The sequence below is a fragment of the Falco peregrinus genome, chromosome 2 (assembly GCF_023634155.1).
Source record: "Falco peregrinus isolate bFalPer1 chromosome 2, bFalPer1.pri, whole genome shotgun sequence".
In the NCBI taxonomy this organism is placed as follows: domain Eukaryota; kingdom Metazoa; phylum Chordata; class Aves; order Falconiformes; family Falconidae; genus Falco; species Falco peregrinus.
Window position 1 is genome coordinate 79,905,701 of NC_073722.1, and position 14,142 is coordinate 79,919,842.

Sequence of the window (14,142 nt, forward strand, 5' to 3'; positions counted from 1 at the left end):
GAGTAGATAATATTAAGTAAAGAATCTTTTTTTAGAGAGAAATCTCTTCTAGTGGCATTCTTCCTTACTTGCTGCCTCACAACTACAAAAATAATTCATTATATATTAGCACAAGTACTGGAATTTAGATATATTGAACTGCTGCTTTGTGGATCAGCTGCATGCTGCCCTGAACCACTGCAGAGCTGCTCATAAGCTGTTGCATTAGGGCTACCGGTAACGGAAAAATCATGTTTCCCTCGTGCCTAGAATCAGAAGGGTTATAACAACTTGAGTGAAAACTTGCCTGAAGCAAATAGATCCAAATTGCTCTCAGAAAGCTTTTGCCTTTCCTTCACTGGTGGCAGTGATGTTATTCTAGTACTATGTTGGATGCTTTTTAAAATGCCTCTTGATCTTCCATGAATAAGACCCGGTATAAGCTCAGAGAATCATTAAAAATCATCTTGCTCCCAAACATCAGAAAAACACATGGTAGGCTACCTATAAACATTTGTCCTTTTTTTCCTCATTATTTTTTAATTGGCAAAACTGGTTTCACAGGATCTTTTTTCTAATAGTTATGGTTTCCATTCAACTTAAAAAGTACATTGGGCGATGGCCTGAAGCTGTTTGCAGGTACTGTTTGTAATTGCTGTCTCTGTTGGGTGACTGTGCAGTTGATAATGTGAGGTTCTACATGCACTCCCTGCTTTCATCTCCTGGAGTTTGGAGAGCTGAACTAATTTAACTTTTTTTTGAAGTGGCCATCCCAGTGGAAAGAAGGAATATGACAAATTGAATATACCTTTTGTCCTAGAACAAAATACCTGATAAGACATCCTACCTACTGGTCTTGTCTTCCCAAAATAAACCCTCTCTCTTTGAAACAAAGGTTCACCTGCTCTCCTGCAGTTGGTGTATGAGAAATTACCATGCATCATATGACATATTTAAAAATAATTTGCATTTCTAGCATGCTGCTGCTGAAAGAAAAGGGGAGTGATTAAACTGGTGTTTCAACTTGAACTATTACCTTTTGGCAAGCAGTGTCAAATGCTTAAGCAATTTTAAACTGGAAGTGCCTAGGATTAATAAAAACAAATGCCTAAAAGGGATTTGTAACTAGCTTATACAGTAAAGCAGTGGAAAAAAAGAGCTATAATTTTTATGATGATGAAGATAATGGTGTCTTCCACTTCTTGAATCTTAGTTTCTTGAATGGGAGAGTTCTAGAGCTAGAGTACTAATTTTAGAAGCTATTATCTAAACTGAGTCTTTCAGAAAAAATGGTACTGACAAAGACATCTTGATCCAGGTATTCTGGTTTGATCCGTAGTAAGATGTCTTTGGTGTCTTTGAACCTGGTTAAAACATCTAGAGTCAGCAGAAATGCTGTGGCTGACTTGAGTGGAAAATGCACATGCAGTAAGTGCAACAAACTTGCTGCCCAGGAAGGCTGGAATGCCCCAGTCCTACCAGGGGGTTCCCCTTCGAGGGAGTAGTGTAGCTGTTCGATGTTGCTAGTACAGCTGTAACGAAGCAAACTGCCTCTTCTGGATTTTAGAGCAGAGATTTAGATTGAAAGATGCTCTAGCTAAGATAAAAACTAAAATGATGTGCTTGCATTTCTGTAAAACTTGCATGCGATTGCTAAAGCTGTTCTGAGGTTTTTGGTCTGTGTTTACAGTGCATAATGCATCTTGAGGATAGACTACAAGAGATGTATCTCAAAAGCAAAATGCTTTCAGAGTATCTGCGAGGACATACAAGAGTGCATGTAAAAGAACTAGGAATTGTATTGGGGTGAGTATTGCAGGTATCTGTTTTAACCAATGGCCAAACTTGAGGCAGTTTATCTGCCTTTGCAGTTTCTGAATGTTGACATCTTGTTCCCACAATGACGTGCTTGCTTCTTCATATTCAGCACTCTCCTCTTTCGTGTACTTAATAAAGTGTAAAAATGGGTTCTACTGAGCCATCTGAAAATCAGGAGGCGGCCCATTTCTACAGGAAGAACAAATTACTTGTCATTCTTATATCTTCTGAATGAAGAAAGTTTGGATTTTGGTCATTAGGAGGTTCTCCGTGGATTCATATGCACTCTTTCTGTCTTGATCTCCTTAATGAAAACTTCATCCCAACAAATACTTGAGAATTTTTGGAACGTTAGGTGGTGCAGTTGTATCTCGAACAAAAAGGAGTTCTCAAAAAGCAGGTGTCCTGTTTGGCAGCTGTCTTCTAATAATAGTACTTGACTGGTGTACAACCTTCAGGGATGCACCTGCTGACAGCAGAAGAGGGGGAAGGGGGAAGAAGGAAATACACATTTTTAACAGTTGGACTGTATGATCTTAAGGGTCTTTTCCAACCTAAACACTTCTGGTTCCCAAGATGATTTTTAGCACTGTAGGTAAAACTTAATTTATCTGTATCCAAACTGTTCCAAGATTTCATACTGAGAAATGTAGTTGTAAATAGTGAAACCCTGAAACAGGCACTTTTCTGTGTGTGTGTGCATATACACACGTGTTCTGGCCTCAGATCAGCTTTATGTTTGGAAATGTTTGGAAACGGATTGTTGCATTTGAGAGATGTTCTTGATACTGTTATTGCATAATTAATAATTACAGCTTTTGGTCATTTTTGCTAAGAAAGCACTACTATATGGTGAACTGAGTTATATTCAAAACACGAAATGCAGTTTTCCATAAGCTGACATTTAGTACTTTCTTAAACTGAGCTTATTGGTGCCTACAGACTGGCAAGACTACAAGCTAAGACTTATGGCTGGGCAAATAAATAAAATTTTTTATTTAAACCACGAAATATTATACACCACAAAATGTAATACTGCTATCTTTTGGCTTAAATGGTAGCATACTTCCTAGTTTCAAACACTTTTACTTACCCTTACTGGTATGTTGTCAGTAATAGCAATAAATAATAATTAAACAATGAACTCAGTTATAGCAAGACACTTCCAGTTTCTTTAAAGTGGATGAAAAATATCTTCTTGTTTCTCTTCTTTTGTGAAGGTGACTATATTTTAAAGTCTGTCTCTTTTTTTTTTTTTTTTTTTAATTTCTAGGATTGAATCCAATGACTTGCCTTTGTTGGCTGCTATAGCAAGTACTCATTCCCCATATGTTGCTCAAATACTCTTATAAAAAAATCTCAGGATAGTCATTCCCTTAAAGTAAAATAAAGGGAACGGGAATGTTGAATGAAGAACAGAGGTGCCAAACACTGGTAAAGGGGAACGCTGAGGAAAGCAGGTGATGACTGTACGTTCTACCACCTTCTGATTCTGATTTCATCCGGATGTTTTATCGGAGGACTTCAGTTTACATAACGTAAAAGGCATTCAGGTTTTTCATACAATCTCACTTCTGACTTAAATCAAGAAAATGACTGCATCTTGCATTTTGTTATTACTCAAAGGACAAAAGTTAACACTATGTGGCAGACCAGGAGCTGCCATCCAAAACGCTGCTCAAAACCATGAAGTAACAGTTTAAAAGAACAAGTGGGTTAGAATGGATTTTAGAATGGATTTTGTAATACTACACTTGAGTGTGGTGTGGTGCATGTTTCTTTACTGGGAAGGAGGAGGAGCTGTAAACTATGTATATAGCATTCCTATACACAAGTGTATTAGATGGGACATGATTTTTCTTGTGGAGCATATGTGTGATTTTATATAGTGGAAGTGATGGGCTCAGAACAAGGAACCTGGATTCAGCAGCCAAATGTTTTGTGGGAATAGAGGTGTGTATGAGGTGATGTGACTTTTCCCTTTAAGGACAAGAAGTTAAGAAAGCTGTGGCTGCTTCTGTTTTAATGAGGAGGCATTCAAATGAGCCCATGGCTAGAATGGAATGGACTTCTGAGATAGGGATTTTGTGGGAAAGCCTTATGGAGTTTCTGCTACAAGTTTACATTTGTTGCTGATGCAACTTTAATAACTCTCGAGTTTCTGTATGACTGTAGTCCTGGGAACTAAACCTGTGTCTTGGTGTCATCAAGTATTGCTATCTCCAAGGAGTAAGAGTTTGACAAACTTTTGTACGATCCCAGTGCTGTTAGCACATGTCCGTGCACACCGACACCGAGCGCTTGGCAGCAACTGAAGACAATCTCACTGGGGAAATAAAAGGCAACAACCAACCCCCACCAAACCTTTAGTCAAAAGTGTTAGTTACCACCTTTTCCCAGCTACTAGTTGTCACTCTAAGTAGGAATAAAAGAGGACCATTGTTTGGAGTAAAACAAAATGTAGGGGGCAAACCCCAATATTTGGTATTACTATGAATGTTTGCAGTTACCCTTTTTGATTCTTCAGAAATCTTGAACTATCATCTGGGTGCCTTTCCTTAATAGGTTAACTACTCTGAGACCAGAAACTACTCCACTAGCTGATACTGGCCTTCTCTGTTTCTAGAAATGAAAATAAAATTTTGTATTTTACTGTTTTCACGTGGTTGATAACATGAATGTAAAACCAAACTTTTTTTGCATAAAGCACTGTTAAGCTGGATGTGAAACTATGGACCAGACTGAGGAGAGAACAAAGGATCAAAACAAACATTCTTAAAGAAATGGAAAACTCAATGTTGGACTGTTCTGTTGTGAGCCAGCATGAATAAGGTGTCTGAAACTGGCAGCTTGCAAACAAATTGCTAGCAACACAATAGCTTGGGAATAGCGAATTCTAATAAGAAACTCCTGGTCACCGGTTGTGAGTTCTCCTTGTTGGTGATTACAGATTTTTAACACTGAAGGCACATGCTTTTATTAGAAGTGTTTTTATTTCCTACTACCTTGATGTTTGGACTTTTCTACAGTAAACTTTAAATGATTTGAGATAATGAAATGCGCATATTGTAAGCTGTTTAAATGTCATAGGGGTCTTGATTAACCTTGTGTTGCTTTTTGAGGGTAACAGGTAGACTGACCTACTGTGAAGAGAGGTTGTTTCCAAGTGGAGGGATAATTAATATTCTGATACAACGCTTCTAAAGCTGTTTCTTATATGCTGTGTTTCTGACCTGACATTCCAGATGTTTCTTTTATCACATTTTCATACTTGTCCCTAATAGTCTGCCCAAAAAGGCTAAATTCTTTCTATGGTTCAGGGTTTTCTCCTACTGCTTATAGTTAAGCAAACTTTTCTTGTCTTTGGTTTGTGAATCCTTCTAGCTGCTGGAAAGTAAACTTACCTCTGCATCTAGCTGTTGGCAGATACCACTCTCTGTTCCACAAGGTTAAGACTAAGTAAGAACCGTAGAGCAAGTCACATAGTCCTAAACTACCCCTGTGATGGAGAATGTTGCGCGTGCATGTATAAGACTATGAAACTGCTTCCCTGGGTGTATATAGAAGTCTTCATGTACTTTCTCTATTTCTTACCAATCTTAAATAGTAGCTGAGCTCATTAAAAGTCAGTTCCAGTTTTCTTAAAGTGTTACTTGGGCTTTTATCTGCACAGACTCTTGACAATTCTTCAAAGAAATATGTGCTAACGTAGAAATACATTTTTGTTATCATAGTGTACTAAGAAAGTCAAAGGTCAGCCAACATTCAGTGATTTCAAAGCTAACACCGTGATCAGTAACACCAGATTTTATTACATGAACTATTAAAAAAAAAAAAAATCTTAATAATCTGCTGTTTGGCCAGACATCAAATTTAACCTATGGGTGGTGTGTGAGCTGATGGTCAAAAGCACTTGGATTTTCTTCAGCCCAGGCTAAAACTTTATAGTTCTTGCTGCTTTCTCTAACATTTTGCTGCTCTTCAGAAATTACATGATGAACTATCCAGTTCTGACAGTTCTGGGTTTGGGGGAAAGAAAATCCAATATGAAAGCTGTTTATTACCTTTAAAAGGCTTTAGTCTAAAGAAAGTTCAATATGTATTTTCCCCTCCACCAAATGTACTACCTCAGTTAACAGGATTCCACCTTCTAGGGCTTTTTTTGACTCCAAGTCTTTAATTTGTTTTTGGTAGCATCTTGCTGTTTGTGTAAATTAGTGTGGCATGACAGGGCAGTAAGTATTTACAGATGTGTTGTTAGACATCTTTAGGGCATGTTACTGTTTTATTTTAATAGGATGAAAAGTGATATGAATGTACAGATGTGTTTAAAATTGATAATGTAGCTTAATTTTCAAATATTCCAAAGTTGTTTTTATCAGTATTATGTAGTTTTTTGTAAACTTAAATACATACTTTCTTGGTTAAGTGGGAGTGCACAGTCTTTTCCAAAATCCCACATAAATGCAGTTTACACAGTGCAATTTAAGGAATGTACGCTTTTTTCAGGCAAGACTAAACCTTCATATACAGAGGGGAGGAATGAACTGCGAAATTGTATTATTCTGTATGAATTCTTTACCCACCCACCCACCCCCAAATACCAAGTTCTAAACATTTTAAGTGGGTACTCTCTGAACTAGTACATACACCTTTCTTCTGCCCAAAAGAAACAAACATTGATTCTGTAATTCACGTTTCTAGTGGCATCCTCTGGAGTTACGGATTGATCTTCCCCACTCCCTACTATATACATCTTTACTCTTCAAGTCAAAACCCTTTTCAGACAGACCAATCTTTTGATCTTTTGTATATAAAGTTTACACAAAATGATCGCTTATCCCTCAAGTATAACTTCTACTTCAGTTAACAGGACCCAAATCAAAGTTGAGTCTGAACTGCTGAATATACTCTAGACTTTTATTTTGTTTTATTTAGGTCAGGTGGGCTAATTTGACGTACATAGCAGGTTTTCCATAGTAGAAAAAAAAAATGTGTGTTGCTATTGCATGTTTGGAGAGCATAGGCTTTTTTAGGAATGACTGAATACCAATGTCAAACTACATGAGTTTTTTTCTTAGTTTTTTTATGTACACTATCATTTTGGTCTATTTCTTTGCGGCATTTGGTGCAATAAACTTTCTGAAATGAATGTAAGTGGTATTTGGTATCTTCCTTTTTTAAGACTTCTGAAATAGCTGTTCTTGTTGTAGCTGAGATCTAATAGCGCATGGACATTCGATAACCCATTAGGGGAGTAAGTAACTGTTGCAAGAAGTGTCTTTAACGGGAGAGCTTCACAAAATTTCGAACCTGATTGAACACTGTCTTGAACGCTTTTTTGGAAGCTTTACCCCACTTATGTAAACAAGTGCTCTTACAGTGTGAAAACTAACTGTAAAAAATAAAAAAGTGAAGACACTGACTGTTGAAATACCTCTCTCCTGCAGAGGTTCCACACACCTGTGTGGCTGGCATTTAGCTCAAATGCATATGAAAAGAGCTGTCTGAAAAATGTGTCACTATTACATAACATACCCAATTTTAAAATTACTCAACCCAACAGGAATGAGTGACACCCTGTGTCTACTATATTATGAATTGGTTAATGGGCTTGACATGAATAGTTTAAAATAAAGAGGTCTTCAATTTGTGTCAAACTCTCCATGACCTGAATTTCTATTTGGTATTCTGCAGCTTACTGGAAAGTCCTTATTTACAAAATAATGGAGAAGTGATCAACTGTAATTATGCTGAACATCTTTGAACGTGTCTGAGCTATAGTCTGATTTGTAGGCTCTAAGTACTTCTTACCAGTAGACAGAAATGTTTGCTGTTTGCTTGTTGGTCAGGCTAACAAGGGTTGGAGATAAAACAGAAGTCCAGGGACTTTGGCATCAAGGACTTTTCACAGTGCTTTGAATACAGCTTCTGGCTTTCTGGTCTAGCTGCTCTGGAGTATTTGGAGATAAATGTACTTATTTTCTCATGTTTAAAGGTGCTAAATGCTTGTGTGCACACTTGAAATAAGAAGAAAAGTCTGTTGTGTGTCTGCTATGACTCCTGTGATATTGGTGCTTCTTTTAGTACTCCTGCACAGTGACCTCTTATAGAGGTTGATCAGACTGGGTGTTTATGAGAATGGAAGCTTTTTTTTTTAGTGTCAAAACAAATGACAGTGCTGTCTGTAGCCTCACTCCAGCTCTATTCTTGCTAAATTGTGTAGCTGCCTGCCTCTTTCCAAGCCTGTGCTTTCATGAGAAGGCTTGAAACAATAGCTAACTGCTGTAACAAGGGGAGACCCCACTGCCCTGTCTGGGCTTTGCTGCTGTCGTACTACAGCTGCACCTGCAAGTGGCTTGTGCTCTGTGGCTTGTGCTGTTGCTCATTGAATCACTCATAGCCAGGTGCAGCGTGTTTGCAGGAAAAAAAAAAAAAAAAAAAGCTGCTGGTAATTGTCTGCTGAGTTGAATTTGGCTCCAGTAAGTGCCAGCATAAAGGCAAGGGAAGAGATGAGCCCTCTTAGCTAGGAACAAGAAAGCAAAGGACTGAGATGGCTCCAGCTTCTGCTGTCTTTGATAGCTGTGGACCATTGGAGTGTCTCGGCAGTTTGTGCAGGGCAGGAGCCTGGGCTTCCCAAGACTCCATGAAGCTCCTCTGCTCTGACTTCCCTGCTTTTGAAAATATGTAGTTAAACCACTTGACATGACCAACAGCTTAACTTTGGACTAAAGGGACTTAGCTAATCTCCTTCAGAACTTGGGTGACTGGGACTGTGGCAGGTTAGCACGTGTGTAGAGCAGCCAGGCGGTGGGAAGGGTTGGAGACCTGTATTAATAAATACTTGCATGGTATGGCTGAGAGGGCTGCCAAGGAACTTCTAGAACTGACAGCTGCAAAAGAGAAAATAATACCTAGATTTGAAAAACTCTCAAACTCTGCGAATTCCATTATTTGTTCAGAAGACATGACTTGAAACAACATGAACACTAATGGTGAGCAACAGATTTAACCATTTTCCCTCTCACGTAAATGGCAAGGAGCATCACAGAACTGATGAAGAGATTCTCCTTATTCATAACAAGGAGTTCAAGGCTACGGCAGGCACAAGGAAACCTGAACCATACCCCAAAGCAAGCAAGCCTTGTGCCAAAATTCTGCCGGTCTTTCTCCCTCCTTTTCTAAATGAAAGTCGTATAACATAGCAAAGCTTTCTGTTAATTATCCATGCACCATATTCTTTGGTTTTCTGTATGTATTTGGCTGAAGGGGGCATGACTGGACATACGAGACAGGATTTGGGCCCTACTGGACATGCGGTTGAGTGGCAAACCATGAGACTGTGACCTGTAAGGCTTCTGATCCTATATAAAATTAGCTTAAGTGGCCACATGCTAGTAATCCACATGCTGGAAAATTACTCTTATAATAGTTGCCGTCAGTTGTCTGTCTGGCACAATCCCAAAGCTAAAACAGTTTAAGCAGTACAAGTAGAGCAGCATTTTGTATCGAAATCCTAAAGGTCAACACAAGGCTGAAGGGCTTAGGAGTGACAGTGAAGCACTTAAATACGATCTCGTGAACTGGATTTCTTCCACTTGGAGCGACAGGAGAGATTCTGCTGTGGTCTGACAAAATGGTGTTTGAGAGAGAGAAAGCTACCCTGAGGAAGGAATTCCCCACCAAGGAGGAAAGCTCCCACTCCTACGGGCAGAGAAATGTTTGTGGATGTGGAAATATGGAGCAACACTGGGGGCTGCTGAGATCTTCCGAGGCAGCGGTTCTGCTGCCTGATATGAGTGCCGTGGGGTCAAGGGCTGGGATATTTGGCTTGCAAAAATGTTTTCCCTTTGATTGGATTGAGTTCCAACCCTGTACATAACAAAACTGTTTCAATTAGGTCCTTTGCTATTTTAGCTTTATTTAACTACCTCATCTCTTTTTCCCTAGGCAAAATGAGGGTGGGTCTGCGTGTGTGTGTTCTCCTCTTTTCTGCACAGACTGTCATGTAAATGTTTTCATTTTTCATTTTCTACAGTATTGTATCATCTTTTTTTTTTTCCTAAGATCTGCACAGGCTCTGCTAGCCTTAGATGGACAAATCTTCTAAAATTGTTCACTTTAGCTTTGAAAAATGTAGGGAGTTTGAGTATTTTTTCTTGAACTACTTTTGATTCCTTAGAACATGCAACTTTTTGACCTTGAAAAGGCTGCACCATGAGCAACGTGAAATTAAAAATCACGTTTCCAAACTCTCAGGTCTTCGTGCCCTGGGTAGGGGCACTACAGTTACGGTGCAGGCGCTTGAATTCTTCAGGTTTGTTTCTAACGGAGCGAACGCACCTCGCCTGGTGGTTTGGGAAGCAGAGGTGCCTGGGCTGCCCGAAGCGTTGCAGCCTCCGCGGCTGCCCCAGTCCCCAGCTAGCCTGGCCCTGCATGGTGACACCACTGTTCAGGAACGTTCGGAGCAGACTGTAGGCGGGAGCATAAACCAAAAATGGAGTTAGTGCTGAGTTTTCCCTTTGCCCCGCTGTTTGCCATAACTGCACTTCTGACGGTCTGGTGTAAGGGCCTGACGTCCCTGCCGTGACTGAACCCAGGGGCTGGTTGAGCAGGGCCCCCTCCCTGTCCCCTGGGGGTGACCTGACCCACATCGGCACGGGGACATACCTTAGCCACCAGTATTTCAAGTGAGTTTGTCAGGCCTCTGGTATTTAAACCATTTGCGTTCGACTTAGCCGTGGCTACGCCCTGCGGGCAGGCCGCTGCCCCCGTTTCAGTGTGCCATGTTCTCCCCCCGGCACGCAGCCCTCTCTCCTGGCGCTCAGTAGCAGGTAAACACCCAAAGCAAAAGACGCAAAGCCCATTTGTAACATTGCCAAATAAATTCTGAGTGTCGTAGGTAATTCATTGGCTAGTGGCAGCAGCTGGAGGAGTAGCTGTGCATTACTGTATACTTGAATTAAGCTCTGAAGAAGACCTGGTGGCGTCCCAGGTGTGGGTGCCTGCGCTCTTCATAGACAAGGAAGCTGGTAAATCAAGAACTGTTCTCATCGTCAGAAGGCTTCCTATCCTGAGCCTTGTGATGGTTGAACTGTGTTGCTGCTAAGGGCCTTATCTTACTAGTTAATCTCTAGGATCATACTAAAATTCTTCTTGCCTTCTCCCCACCTTGCTGCTTTTCAAATTAGTGTTCTCTCTTTTCTTCTAAATACGTGAAGCTTTTTCTGCGTGTCTCTTAGTGGCCAGCAACTGCTCTGCCAGCCCTGGGGAAAGCTGGTATGGGCTTTATGGTTTGTGCTGAGGAAGTTGCAAACCTTGGTCTGGTTGGAGAGCTCAGAGCTGGGTGGTCCCATCCCCAGAAGCAAAGCGCTTGAAGCAGGGCTCCCTAGAAATTGCTGTTCCGATGGACCCGCGTGGCAAACTGTAGCTGCAGGTCTTGCCGCTGGTCGCTGAGTATCACCAAGCATCACTCTTTCTCCAACAAAAGGGAACTACACTGAAAAGCATCTAACTACAATTTTGCACATAGATGAGTTTGTTGGCAGTGTGGGGTGAAGTGTCCGGCAGTATCAGACTACCCTTGGCATTGTCACCCTTCAGTAGCTCCATGATGGTTAGCTGCCAACATGCACACCACTGCCCTTTTTCTCAGAGCTGTGACGCTGAGGCGGGTTGCGTTGTAGTTGAGGTTGAAACACGACTGTGAACTTTGCAGTGTGGAGGACTTGCCTGAGTTAAACGCGGTTTTACGCGCCCTGCGGTGATGAACAGCTTAGAGCACCCTGATAGCACAGCTTGTCAGCCTAGTGCAGCACTGTGCAGCAATGCTGAGATCATCTCTGGATTCACTAAACCTGTGTCTAGTCACTCCATAACACATCTTAATCTCAGTACCATGCTGAGTTAGCCACACTGATTAGCCGTTCCTAATTCTTGATTAAGCTTGGCTGGCGGCAGGTTGGGAATTTTCATCCTGTGTCTGTGGCTCAGCATCAAATCAGCCCCTGTTTGTGTTCTCAGCATTCTGGCGATTACTGCTGTTCGTTACAGGAGGATGAGGCGACGGGCCAAAGGCATGCGGGGAGTCTGCGGCAAAGGTTGGTACCTGATCATCGGAGTCCTAAAATAACGCCTTTATCATTGAACAGTCCTACCAGCCACGCTGGGGTGAGTAGGATGCATACACCTCCCTTTTCCCTTCCTGGCAATTGCTTTAAAGAGACAGAGACATAGTGTCTGGCATCCAGACATCTGTGTTTTGGGAAAGAAAAAAAGAGAAAAAAGGTTCTCTCATTCTTGTATGCTGTCTTGAAATCTTATTGTGTACAATTACAATTATGCCTGTAAGGATAGTTTAGCTGAAAGTATGTGCCACATGGATGCTGTCAAAGAAATGTATTTTGGTTTTCTAAACACCTGCTGCTTTGCTCTTGCGCATCTTTATTTTTTGCTTGGGATGCATGAATGATGTGGGAAAAAGTAACTCATGACAAGCTGCTAAACAACACTCTGTGAGAAATAGCAGGAGTTGGTAACCACTTAAGAGAAGCGCTAGTTTTCAGAAAAATAAAGGCAGAAATTAAAGATCAAACTTGTCTCTGAGTAAGTTTCTTGTTTGAGGCAGTGGGAAGGTGTTACAGGCAAGCATGTGGAGCGTACAAGATGTTAACTTACTGCTTCACAGAAACAGCTTATGCGGTAGCTTTTACACATTGGCATGCAGGTATCTGTAATGAATGTTCTGCCGTGGCAATGCAGCATCTTTATATTTGTCTTATTTTAATATAGAAAATAGCGATGCAATGCGGTTTTGCTCCAAAGTTCGCATACAAGCTGAAATACTATAACCAGTGTTACGGCTCTAAACTATGTGAAAGTATAGGGGCAGGAGGAAATGCAAGATGAATGAGCAAAAAAGTAAAATTATGGCTCATAAATGCCACTTGACTTTGTACCAGTATCTGTTGTGAGTTCCTGATTCAGTCTCGGTGCAGCTTATTTTAATCCATGTGGTGGGAATCAGAAGACGAAAAGCAACCATGAGCAGACAAGGTGTCACTGTTGCTCTCAAAGGGATGAATTGCCATGGCAATCCCGGCTGTCGGTGGGGCGCTGGCTGATTCTGGCCAGCTGCTGGATAGCTGGAGGTGGTGGGTCCCCTTGGGGATCAGGTGCCTCTTGGATAATCAGACAAACATACAAACTGTGTCTCAAAACAAAGAATATTGAATGATTTCTTTCTGCTGCTTGAGGTTATGTAGTGACTCTTGTAAAAACGAGTGGCTGGGAGGTACCACTGGTTTCTGAAGGACAGCAAATGCTGAAGGCAGTCAGAGCCTGGGGTTTACCATATGCCGAGGGGAATGCAAGGTCTGACAGCAAGAGAGAGGCGGCTCGGTGCCTGCCACGGGGATGTACACAGCTTACAGAATCATAGATTAGTTTGGGTTGGAAGGGACCTTTAAAGGCCATCTAGTCCGACTCCCCTGCAATGAGCAGGGACGTCTGCAGCTAGAGCAGGTTGCTCAGAGCCACAGCCAACCCACAAGCACATTATTTTGGTCTTTGTGCCCATGGGATGAAGCTGGGTCTCTGAGCTCATCACCCGAGCGCGCGATGCCACTGCCAAGGGAAGGGGCTGCAGCAGGGGAGGAGGACAGCAGGTCTATCCCTTCCAGTGCAGTCCGCTTAAAGCAGTGATGGCTCGGGAGTTCTGGGAAGCGGGTTTCACTTCAGCCAGTCTGCTGGTGGGAATCTCCCCTTACCTACCTGCTTGCCATAGGGGTCAGGTGGGAGCTGCTACCTATGCCTTGAGAATCCATAGCCAGGTGGTGAGGATGAGAGGGAGAAGCATGACTTCCCTTTCCAGCATCCCCTCCCCATTGCTTCAGCCGAGCTATAACATGAAAACTGCCCTCTGAAGGACTGGTGAAGTCACAGAGCTACAGCTGGCTCTGATGCCAAATGTGTGTTTTGTGGGACCTGTGCCAATTCAATTCTCCTTTTCCCCAGCTGCAGTTAGTGTAAAAGCTGGTTTCAGATTGCTTGCCTAGCTCAGTTGGCATCAAACAGCTGGGCTTTGCAGACCCTGGTACCCTTCACCGTATGGCCTACCAGACTTGATTGTTATTCCACTGGAGACTGTCTGAAGTAACCTATAGAAATACATCTCAGCTGTTCCCTTCCTCCCCGCTGAAGCCCCCTGTGGGGTAGCTGTCGTTATTTCTGACCTTAATTCTGCTCTAAGAGGAGGAGTAACTCCTGGAAAAGTGCAGAACATATTCATTCTGTTTCCAGTTTGTGAGTCTGCTCCCTGAGCATTAGGAGTGTCCGCAGGGACGT

The 14,142-nt window shown here is 41.8% G+C and overlaps 1 protein-coding gene across 4 annotated transcripts in view; it reads left to right on the plus strand.

Moving 5' to 3' along the window:
- The window catches only part of FNIP2 (folliculin interacting protein 2), a 52,353-nt gene extending 45,404 nt beyond the window's left edge, over positions 1–6,949 (plus strand). For all 4 annotated transcript variants that reach the window (XM_055794176.1, XM_055794177.1, XM_013295332.3 and 1 more), the window contains 2 exons: positions 1,670–1,785; positions 3,071–6,949. In XM_055794176.1, coding sequence (XP_055650151.1) covers positions 1,670–1,785; positions 3,071–3,149 — 195 coding nt within the window. In that variant the 3' untranslated portion in view covers positions 3,150–6,949. The remainder of the gene's footprint in view (positions 1–1,669; positions 1,786–3,070) is intronic.
- The last annotated feature ends 7,193 nt before the right edge of the window (positions 6,950–14,142 follow it).